This window comes from Gobius niger (assembly GCF_951799975.1).
Source record: "Gobius niger genome assembly, chromosome: 8".
Lineage (NCBI taxonomy): Eukaryota > Metazoa > Chordata > Actinopteri > Gobiiformes > Gobiidae > Gobius > Gobius niger.
This window is the reverse complement of record NC_136859.1, coordinates 14,875,032-14,887,055: the sequence shown is the minus strand read 5'-3', so window position 1 is coordinate 14,887,055 and position 12,024 is coordinate 14,875,032. Positions and strand designations below refer to the sequence as shown.

General features: G+C 44.6%; 1 protein-coding gene across 2 annotated transcripts in view; it reads right to left on the bottom strand.

The window, feature by feature from the left end:
- Positions 1-438: 438 nt before the first annotated feature.
- Positions 439-12,024, bottom strand: part of LOC306967322 (uncharacterized protein) — a 71,317-nt gene continuing 59,731 nt past the window's right edge. For both annotated transcript variants that reach the window (XM_079562305.1, XM_079562304.1), the window contains 2 exons: positions 6,768-6,898; positions 439-4,599 (listed from right to left, as the gene is read on the bottom strand). In XM_079562305.1, the coding sequence (XP_079418431.1) occupies positions 1,143-4,599; positions 6,768-6,898 (3,588 nt within the window). In that variant the 3' untranslated portion in view covers positions 439-1,142. The remainder of the gene's footprint in view (positions 4,600-6,767; positions 6,899-12,024) is intronic.

Sequence of the window (12,024 nt, the reverse complement as noted above, 5' to 3'; positions counted from 1 at the left end):
GCAATGACGCGGCGTGAGCTAAATCAAGGAGCGGGATTTTGATATCGGAAAACAGCCGCTGTGCTCGGTGTTTGGATACCCTTGTATGTGCAATAAAATTTGAATTCGCAACGTAGTAACAGTGTTGTGCACACGCTTTAGACAAATGTGTAGCAAAGGCTTTAAAGGTGTACTGGTGCTCAAATACAAATAAAATACAAATAAAAAACAAAGAACAAAGATGCGCAAATTTGTCTTCGAAGACAGTGATCCTTGAAATGATAAAAGATGCGGTTTGTGTGAATTCTCAGCTGTTTAGAACTTTTCCAAATTCATCAACTGGACGGGGTTGTTTGAGTTGAGGTCATTTCACATCTGATCTGAAAGGTTCTGGTCATCAAGCTGGTTTTAGTTCAGCTGAGCATAAATGTCTCATGAGGCTCAATGAAAAAGACTCAAAAACAAATATCTTTCTAATGATTAGCAAATTCTCTCTGCACGCCTCAATTCACTAAAATGATTCATTAAATTGTGGGTCTTGTGCTTTTTTGCAGGTAGGTCCAGCTAAAACAAGCCCTCCCACTCCCCGTTCCTCTTGCTCCCCTTCACATTTACATCACTCGGTGCGTGTGGCTGTAGTCAAACTATGACGAGTGTTTTTACTTTGCGGTGAAAGGATTAAGCTTAACAAGAGATCGAGAGGTGAGGAAATCATTTCCTCGATATGTAGGACCTCAGGAGGAGCTTTTTGGGAGCTGGGGCTGCGATGCTATGAATAGCCACAGGAAAAGATCCTTTGTTTGCTCGAAGACACGCTAGCGGCTCCAAACACAACTCCAGTCTATTTTGGATGAGAGAACAACATTGTAACTTGGTAAAATATCTCAAAAGGGGTTTGTCAGCATCGACCTGCTGATGAGAGAACTGAAATGTTTGTAACTCAAAACAACCTCGTCCAGATGATTGCTTTTTTGAAAACTTTTGTTACAATGAGCCTGGGCGATTGATCGATTACAACAGAAAATTCTATCTCAAAATGAGGAAAAGTGTTGGATGATGATTTGTTCTTGACTCATTGCTAGCAGTACAGACTTTGGAAACAAACGTCAGAATATGCAACACTACAAAGCACCATCTGTCCTACACTTTAAACTTTTGCACAGTCATAAAGCCTTTTGTGGGAACCTCAGCGCCCATGCTCTGTCCAGGAAGGGCTGTGGAGCCAAAGGCTGCAGTGTGAGGGGGGAGAGAGGCGGGAAAGTGGTGGTGTGGAAGGACACGGAGGGGTGCAGGAGTGGGATGGGCCGATGGGACAGCAGCACTGAGGGAAATAGAGAGGAGACCGATAGAGGAGGTAGATGGATCGGGGGAGGCCCGTGTGGAGGTATGGTGTGAAGAGACAGATGGTGCAGAGGAGGTGCGGGGGGAGAGGAGGCACTGTGAGATGCAGAGGAGGAAGGGGGCAGAGGCAGAAGGATGTGGTGTAGGTTGGTCAGAGAAGGCGATGAGGGCAGAGGTGGCACAGTGAGGGGAATAGTCGGGGTGTAGTTCTCAGGTGGGAGGGGGAGAGGTAACTGTAGCGTGTGCTGTGCTTGAGTCTGTATAAGCTCTGTGTGTAGAGTGAGAGGCTGATGCACAGGTGAGTACTGGTCCCGCAAATCTCTCTCCTCTGGACACTCCCAATCAGAGTACTTTGTGTCTGTTTCTGCACTGTCCGGGCTCTGCTCCAGCACTTTCTGCATGTGCTCTCTGGCCTGCTCCTGTAACAGCCTGTACTTGTCCATCTCATCTGCGCTGAAGCTGAGAGGCGGAGCGGCCGCTACAGCTGTCTGTGTGTCACTGGCCCTGAGTTTCAAACTGCTGCTTGTGCTTAGCTCATGACCTGCGGCCTGATAGTTCACTTCTGCTCCACTCTCCATTTCCATGGCTTTAGCCATGTCTTTATCTTTACCCCTGTCTACCAGACACCTCTTCAGCCGGGCCTTTCTCTGGATAGCAGGGAGCTTTCCTATCAGAGGGAGATGCAATGTTTTAACAGTTTTAGGGGACAAAGTCTGGGTACATACTCCTGGTAAAATGAAGCAGGAGCTGCTGTCTGTGTCGGGGGATTCAGGCACCTGAGAGTGGGTCTTGTTAAGTTCACACAGAGGTGTGCTTACATTATGAACAGTCAGTGGAGGTCTTTGGGGGGACGAACTGGGACAGGAGCCCGTGGAGAGGCTGGATGTGGTGGATGTGGGGCTGCTTACGCTCTGCATCTCTGGAGGTGCAGTTACTGAGGCTGGAGTGAGCAGCTTACCGGAGCTAACTGTCAGCTTTTCCATGGAGATCCCTGAGCAGGTGCTGCTGCGGCTCCACTCCCAGCTCAGCTCAGACAGAGTTGTGCTGCAGGGGCTGCAGGAGCGTGGGCTCACCCTGCTCATGCTCACACTGCCGGGGCTAGTGACTTGCCTGTTCAACCACCACTCAGGGGTCGACATGTGTCGAGTACTACAGGGCCTGTTTCCCCCAAAACGCGCACATCCCGGACTGTCTCTCCTGGAGCTAGATCTGGCTGTCCCTCTGTCCTCCCAGCTTTCAGTGCTGCCACATGTCCATCTGTCCCAGTCCCCTTCCTCTGTGCTGCCCCCTCTCTGTCTCCAGAAGCTGGGACTGGACCTCAGTGAAGGATGCCACTCCTCAAACTTCTCCTCTGTCCTCCATCTCACAGCTGTGGTGCAGTCCTCACTGCCCCTGAGACATGGCCCGCTCATCCACTCCCACTGCTCCGTGTCAGACACAACACCCCTGTCACAGCCTTCTCCTAATTTCCTTCCCCTCACCTCCTCACAATGCCGTAACTTCTTTCTTTTACTATGAATGGATTTCCTGTCCCTGTGGAGGAGTTTTCGCTTTCTTGCTTGGTTGTTACCGCTGCTGTTGTCAGGGTAACAGCAGTCAATGAAACTCCTGGGGTTGCTATGGTGACCTCTTTCCCAAAACATCTTGGAGTCGGATCGTGGTGAGAAGTGAGACCGCCAGGGAGCAGTGGCGCTGTGCCCGTCCTGTCTGTAGCAGAGGTGCTGCTCTGAGCTCCTGTGAGGCTTCCTACTCCTGACAGAGACAGATCCAGGCGTTCTCTCACAACTCCCCCGGAGACACCTGCTCCCCTCCCTCTCCCCCTCACTCTGTCTCTCCTCCCAATCTCCTTCATTCCCCACTTTACACGCCGACACCGTGGAGACAACACTTCTAACTTTGCACATTTTCCGCCTGTTCGAAGTCTTGTCCCTCTTTCTCCGGCTTTGCTTTTCCATCCTGTGTTTCCTAACGGCGCGGGTCCCCTTTGTATGTGACACTTTTGCGACGCCCACCTTATCTTGCATAGGATTGTTGCATATTGTCTCATTGTTGCTCTCAAACCTGGTTGGGCATGTCCTTTGGGCGACAGGCTCTAATTTACAACTCAGGGATGTGATAGCTCTCTCAGTTGAAACCCCTAATCTGCCTGGCGCAGTATTCTGGGTATTTGTGTCAAAACTGTCCATCTTATGGTCACATGAAAGGAAAGTTGGCACAGTGCAATTTTCAACTCTTTGAGTTTCTGACCATTCTGCAGTTGATTTGGGGGTTTTGTCTTTGGGAAACAGGTGTTCTTGTGTCTCTCCATCAAAAAGCTGAGATTTGAACGCCTCCCCTGTTTGTTCCTGCATCTGCATCAAATTGAATTCTGTCAGCTTCGGAACAGGAATGACTGAATATGATAATTGATTGTGTTCGTCTTGCTTCTCTTGGGGCTGCTCGTGATACCGTGGGTTGCAGCTGAAGGAGATGTGCGGGGGAAACTTTGTAAACTTTAATGAACTTGTTGGCCATCGCAGTTGGGTGGTACCATCTTTTCCTAAAACACAAATATACTGACTATCCTCTGCCTCTGATTTGTTTTTTTCCATACATTGCAATCCCGTATACGCCTCCTCCAGTGTCTCGCCACATGCAGGCAAGAACAGTGAATCATGGCTCTGGTAATCTTGTGCTTCAGTGGATGTAGCAGAGTGTTCCTTCTCCAAATCTCTTTTTTCAATCTCACTGTCTTCCGAAGCAGACTCTCTGGGGACGGGCCCCATGCTGCTCCGTCCGACACTGTCAGAATTCCGCTCTTCCCTTGTCCCAATTTCCCTCTCGATGTCTTTCAGGAAGCACCTTATCCTCTCTCGCATTTGCTCCTTTTTCTTGTAGATGTCGTCCTCCTCCAGGTCAGAGAAGACGGATGCGGAGGGTTCCAGTTTGGGGCCTCGACGCGAGAAACAGAAAGACACTCCGAGCCTGCCCCCGACCCTCCTCCTTCCTGAAAGCAGGGGCAGCGGCGAACAGGGGTCCGCGCAAAGTTCAGAGCCGTGGATTTGCGGGGATTGCGATAACACTTGGGGGGACTGCTGTTTACGTGGACTGGAGTGGCACTTGACTTCAGCTTTAGTCGTGGTTGGCGGGACAGGCGTTGCTATTGGGACTGTGGGGATTTGTGTGACATCATGGCGATCACCGGCTTTGTCCTTATGGCTCGGCTCTTGTGGATCAGTGGGTTTGCTCTGACTCGCAGCTCTGACCTCACTTCTCTCTCCATGGCTTCTTCTCGTACCCCTATAAAAGATACACATGATTCCTTCAGTAAGTTGTACATCTTGATTTCAAAGACCTTTTTGTTCCAATAGTGGAATGAAATTGTGTTCCTTCAGTTTCTTGTAAGCTGCAAGGTTGGAAATAAATAGGAGATAAACTTTGGTGTATATTTTAATTATATTTTTGTCTATTTTTCCTAAAATATTGTTGTGGAATATTTATTGTTTTGCCTGTAATATAGTTTTTCAATACTGAGATATGTTCGGGGTGAAGTTAGAAGCGAGCAGGTAGAATAGAGTTAGAATTATGTCTTATTACATTATGTACCTACAAACTATGTATGTTATTCTATGTGTATCTAACCCATAGGTACAACTTATTACACATTGTTACAGAGCCCATTACATTGTACTAAATTCAGTTAGGTACAATGTATCAAGGCAGTGTAAAATAAAGTGTTACCTAATATTGTAATTTTGTGTAACTATACTTTGGATCATGTAACTACTACTAGCTTGGTCGCTTCTAACTTCACCCCCGTTTGGCCCCATGGACGAGAGGAGGAGAGGCTAAATGCTAACAACATCTTCGGTCTTTTTGCGTGACTGAGCAAACGCACAAAGACCAGACAGGTACACATCAACTTGTCTAAGCTCAGGTAAGAACATATCTCAGTATGGAAAAACGGTGGCCTGTTCCTTTAAATAGAGGTTATAGGCCCTTATAGCCCCGCCCTATGCAAAGGTAGTTCACTCTGATCTTTGTTGTCTCTGTCATGTTGGCTGAAACGCAGTGGTGTGTATTTTAATTGAAGACCATATTACAATAGGAGATAGACTTTTGTACTTGGGCAATATCAATGAGCCAGACAGGAACGAATGAGGAATTTTAAACTGTTATTATGACAACTTCACTAATAAAGAATAATGACGACGTTACAAATTGTTTACTCACTTACAAAATGAAACATCGTCTCAGTAATTGATAGCATTGGGCCTTTCTTTCACTGTGAATCTGTGTGATACAAGGACAGCTTGCATAGCTTAAACAGTAAGCTTCAAAACTCCCTCTTTTCAAAAACTCCTCCTGACCTTCTTTTGAAAGCACGCAGCACCCTCTTCACCAGATGCAGCGACTCTAGGGGTGCACTCACGCTTAGGCCAATGGAGCCATGCTGTGCTTGGGACCCTCTTGTCTCTCTCACATTGCCACAAGCACAGATGCCTCTTGAAGGAGACCTGGCCCTGTATTTTACACTGATTTTATTTCTCATTCGAGCTGCGTTCACATTCATGCTACAGAACATAAAGTTGTTTTCTCTACGGAGATACTGCACCGATCTTGGGCCAGCGCTATGTGAGTGATTTGCGTATTTTTAAGCAGAGGTTATAAATAAAGCACGCACAGCACAAGCAGACAAGCATTAATGAACCAATATCATTACCGTAAACACTGAAGCCATAAACATGTATCAAAACAATGAGACTTGAGCGGCACTGTTCTCATCCTCCATCTCTGCGCTCATAAAACACTCTTAATTGCTCCGGGAATTGGTGCAATCAACGTGATCATTAGGTAAGTTTTTATATCAGTTGTTTTGACTGTGGACCCGGAGGCAACTTTCACACATCAGTTAAGTACAGAGAGGGAGAAGAAACTATATCAAGCGTCTGGAGTGCAATTTTGGGAAAGTTTCTATAGTATTTGCTGAATATACAAGTGCGTCTTAGGTTGCGGTTGTTACATTTCTGCATCATTTTGTTTTAGATCTCACTTCTGCTTTGATGAGAGCGGTATCTCAGGGCTCGTGTCTTTATCCTGAAAGTGCTTCACCTGTGGCCCCTGTGTGAATAGACTCATCATCGTGGTTGAAGACTTTGACAGGACATGGCATGCCCTCAACACCTTTGCCCACTCTCTTTCTCTGTAATTCTAAGTAAACTCCCAGCGCAATGTAAACCTGCCATCCCCCTGCCTCTGCCCAGGGACTGCAGATGCAAATTAGTTTGTTCTTATCTCCGGTCTGTCAAATTAAATATATATATAATCAAACAATTTCTATTTGAAAAAAAAAAAGCCTTTTCTAAACATGTCAATTTCCCCAAGTTTTGCACAAAGTTAACAACCACTAGAAGAAATGCTGTCTCTATTGTGTTACCCTCTTTCTCCCCCACCTTCTCCTCTCTCACCTCTCAGTCTGTAGCTGTATCTGGGCGAGTTGGTGTAGCCTCCTCAGAGCCCGTTCCTGTTTGCGTTGGTCCTTCCATGTCTTGGATGCCACATTTCGGGCAAACTCCCTGTGCTTCAGCTCCTTAAGCCTCTGCAAAGACAAAACAATCAATCATTTTTGTTATTAATCGATCAAGCCTTTCAGCGTCCTGAGCTGCTCTAAATACTGTACAACAGAAACCGAAATAATAATAGTTATATTTAAAAACTAGTCTGTGTAAGTTCTTTTAAGACAACGCTCCAAAGCGCCTCTGCAGTGATGCTGTGTATGCAGTCCAGTGCAGTGTGAAGTGTAAAGACTTGTACATTGGGGAGACGAAGCAGCCTCTACACAAGCGCATGTATCAACATCAACGCCCTAGCTCCTGCAGTGTTTTTACATCAGCAGAAACATCAGCACAGCCTTCAAACCCAGGATGTCCATATACTTAGAGGGCGTAAAGGAGGCCATCTATGTTAAAGTGGAGAAGCCCTCTCTGGACAATCTTATCTGGCAACACAGACTGATGCAGGTGTGGTTTAATGGTTCATCACCTACACATGCATATAAGACCAGTGCTCAGTATCAAAGACCAAACTGATGATGACCGTTGGGTGACTGTTAAAACGTCTTAATTGATACGATCAAATCAAAAAATAAATAAAAAAAAACTAATAATAAAAGTGTCTAGCAAAGCACATCAGTGACGTTTTAGCTTAAGCCTTTCTGAATAAATGTGGTTTTGGATGGGGCAGGTCTGTGATTTGCCATGGCTCACTGAGCAGTAAATCTATTATCACTTAATGGCCACAGTCGCACCTGTTCACGTTCTCGTCTGTTGAGGGAAATGCTGATCATGTGTTCAGGCATTTGGAGAAGATGAAAAGTTCAAAAACAGATCTGAGAAACTAGTAACATTATGAGAATATACAGTATGTTTTATGTTAAAGTTTTCCGGAGGTCCAGAAAAGTCTTAAGGACAATTATTTTTTAATTATAGTGTGGACAGAGCAAACGGAGAGTAATTGTTTTGGCAATGCTCTCTGAAAGTTTCCAGTTTGGGGTTTTCATCTTTCATTTTATGGCTGTAGATGATGTGCCTTAAAAGCATTTCTAAAACTCCTGCGCAGAAAAGAGGGAGCGTTGTTGGTGCCAAATGGACTAAACTAAGTATTATAGAAAATGCTGATCTACTGGGAATTTTTAGCAAAGGCTCCTCGAGGGTTTCGCAGAGAACAGTTCTTTGAACCTTGTAAAAGAAATGCCAGACTGGTTTGAGCCTTGAAGCAGACGAGCTCCTCCACCATGTAGTATCTCGCTCACACATAATTACAAATGTAGTGTGATTATATTTGTAGCTAATATAGGCCAGTGAGTGTGGATGTGATTGCACAAGGACATGGGGTAAAAGGCTGGCAGAGAAAGGCTGAGCCTGGTTTTAGTAGTCTCTCCACAGGCAGCTGTCTTTCAAACTGCATACATCACTTGCTTTGCAGATGTTCCCCTTCAAAGCTCATGTCCAATTAAGTCCATTGAGAACAGAAGAAAGGGCCTTTTCTCTGGCGCACAGCGTGAGAGCAAACAGCAGCCAAATGTTGAATGGGAGATTACAGATAGTTAAGATGACTGACAACAGTGATTTAATGAAAATAATCCAAACTCTGCTTTGACTGATGTGGGGTCTTCTGAGCTGAGGCTGAAAGAGTGCTGCTGGAGTCGATGAAGTATGAATATAACAACTGGGTAAATGGAAACCTCAGCCATGACCAGAGATATAAATAAATACTTTGGTCATGTACGTTTACTGCTGCTAATTAATTTAACCGCAAGAAATTAAACTACTCAAACTACAATGATTAAAAAAATACATTGAACATTTAGAAACAATTATGCAGTTGCGCTCCACATATGGTCAGAGTTTACCCGTACATGCACCACAGCTAATCTCACAGTCGTGTTATTCTAATCAAGCAGGTGGTCTTGCACTATATCCAGGCTGCTGCTATTTTCAGTGGGAGCGTGTAATTTAGCAAAACTCTGTGCAGCGTGTTGCAGTTCTAGGTGTGCCAGTCCTCTCAGGGAAACAATGATTCATTCCTTTTCCCTTTTCTGACACACTTAATCTGCAGCATTACTTCTGTTTGGCAGGCTGCTGCTAGTGGGCTGTTTTGTTTATATATGAGCCTGAAAACTGTGTAGTAAGTAAAAGCTTAGTCTCCAGAAGTAGTTTGCGACGCTTTCACTCAAAATCTCTTGGCTTAACTCTATGTTTACTTTGCATTTTCTTGGGGAATGTGGACACACTTTAAATATGTTAATTTGTTGTTTTGTGGCGCGCAGTTTAAAGGCGCACTTTGTAACATTTTGACACCGATCTGTTGCCCTTAACACCGTATAAACTTTAAGCTCTTGCTCTTGCTCTTAACCAAGCACATTTCCTCCAGTTCAGCTTTACCCAAATCGAAAGCTTCTCGACTGGAGCTCACAGTGTATAGGCCAGTGTAACGCCTTATTTGAAAGCTAAGACCTACAAAACTGATCTAAACCTTTTTGCTTTTTTTCGTGTCTTTGTTGTCTTGTTTTCATAGTTTTTTGGTCATTTTTTTGTTGCTTTCTTCATCACTTTTTCAGTTTTTAGTCATGTATTTTCTTTTTTATTATTGTGTTATTGTTGCTTTTGTTTGTAGCTCTTTTGTTGCCTTGTCAATTGTGTTTCTCTCTCTCTCTCTCTCTCTCTCTCTCTCTCTCTCTCTCTCTCTCTCTCTCTTTCTCTCTCTCTATAACCTGTCATATGCTTAACCTCACAGGGACAATGTCACAGGTCTGCTGCCTGAGTCAAATAGTCCGCCAACACTTCCTCCTGCACCTCAGAGAAAACTTGATGATTTGTTGATGCTCCAATAACCTACACTAGGAAGATCTCTGGACCCTGTTTTCTCAGCTTCTGCTGTGTTTTGCCGTATGCTCAGTGTTATATGGCAGATCCCACGAGCCTTTGCCACTGATATAACTGACTTGCCCTTATTTGTGATCTCATCAGATGCATTTTTAAAAACATTTGAAGGCACATCTCTGTCAGTCTTTCTGTTCCACTGCCTATAGGCATTCTGTAAAATTAAAATCAAGAAAGTGTCATTGGTTGTATGTAAGGGGATGGTTGTGTTACAACCCACCCCACCCCTGTCAGCCCTTGTTTAGCTGTATCAGCATAATGGTTCGAAATTAGCGGGGGAAACATGTGTCTAAGAAACTACAATATAATATAATCTAAATCATATGGTTTTATGCACAATAGTATAAGCTCTGAGCAAAATATAGTCTTGGTCAAAAAAAATACTTTTCTTACCTCTAAATATTTTTTTTCCCCTATAGAATCTGCCTTGACAATTGCCATGTGGGGTCAGGGAGGAAGTGGGTAAACACTGATATGTTAATTTGACTCTATCTTCTCCCTGAGTGGTGGAGTTGGTGGTGTTTCAACTCTCCCCATGTTACAACCATACCCGGTCTCCCCTATTTTATTTTAGGCGCTACATATAAAACATAAGCAAAATTTATCAGCAATTTTGAAGAAGATTAAATAGTGCGTAACCCTCATTCCCTTGATGCGTATTGGGTTGAGGGATTGGGAGAAGCTGTTATTCAGTCAGCTGCACCTGGCCCGTAGAATCTCTCTGCAGTCTCCTCCCTGAAGGTAATGCGCTGAAGAGACTGTGTGCTGGGTGCATGGGATCACCCGCGATTCAGAAGGCTTTGTGGGTGAGACGGTTGGAGTAAAGCTCCTGAATATAGGGGATAAGGGCGCCCACGTTATTCTCAGCTGCTCTCACTTTGCCCTGGAGGCTCCTATGGTAGGACGCAGTGGTGACGCTGAACCACACAGTGATGCAGCCGGTCAGGAGGCTCTCGATGGTCCCTCAGTGTATGACATTATTACTATTATCTTTAGGACAGTCATCATATTCTTGAATCTTGATCTGAAAATCCCATTGTTTACTCACTTGCCAAAGGGGATAGTAATAATAGTGGCCTTTTTATTGTCCCAGTGCTTTCACTCAGTACCCTTTGATAAGCTTGCCCTTGTGTTCTGTCTGAACTAGGAGCATATAGCCTTTACGGGGGAATGTTGTTTATCTATTCTGTGGTGGGATTACAACATAGATCGAGTGTTATCCCAGAACCGCAGCACTCATCAGATTAGCCTTTCATACATCACATTTATTTATAGAGCCGCTCCCGTTCCCTCGCAGATCATGAGCAGGAGCTGACAGTTTTTCAGGTTAATCTCTGCTGATTCCTTCACAAGCGCCTGCCTATTTATATTAGAGCTTCATGCCAAACATCCCATTGACAGAAGACAGGCATTGTGGGCTTCTTTCAATTCTATAGGCGCATGCTTGAAATGTAATCTATAGCGCACTGCCCAAGTTATTTTTCATTATACAATTTTACATTAACCATTGAGCTCTTCATGACATGAAGCACAATAATCACTTTTGACGGATGTTCTGTAGCTGTAGAGGTCTAAAATAAACTATGTGTTAGCGGGTTTTACACATAACCAAGCGCTTAAAGACACACTATTGTGGTGCTTCTTGATTACATTCTCACTAAATATTTTTGGAACCCTGAAAACGGTCACCTTTCAAGACATTTGACTGAGATTATCTTGCGGTGCTCTTGCACAGCTGGAGGCCCGGTGGCGCAGAGGTTAGTGCTTGTGCTTAACAGCGAAGGTCCAAGGTTTGATTCCCGGACTGGGCCTTTCTGTGTGGAGTTTGCATGTTCTCCATTGGTCTGTGTAGGTTTTATCCAGGTCCTGCGGTTTCCCCTACCACTAAAAACATGTACAATAGGTTAATCACTCAAGATGGGAGATGACCAGTGTCAAGAGCACTATCCTGTTCTTGCAGTTCAGATAATGTTGTCTAAAGCCAGGTGTGTTTGGCTCTTCCCTCTATGTGGAGGCTTTTAGCATTTAGGACATTACTGTATTTTAAAAAGGCAATATCGCCTAAATGTATTTGATTATAGTAGATTGACCACATCATGCCCTTTACACTCAGATCCTTTGGAAAATAAGTGCAATGTATTTGTTAGCATTTGATATTGTAAGTATCTCGATGCCAAACCTATTCTACAGAAATATTAATCATGCTCATGCAGAGAGCGGTTCGTAATGAATTACTGCAGGCGCGGCCAACAGGCTGAAAAAGTGCTGCTGTGGCTGTCCATGT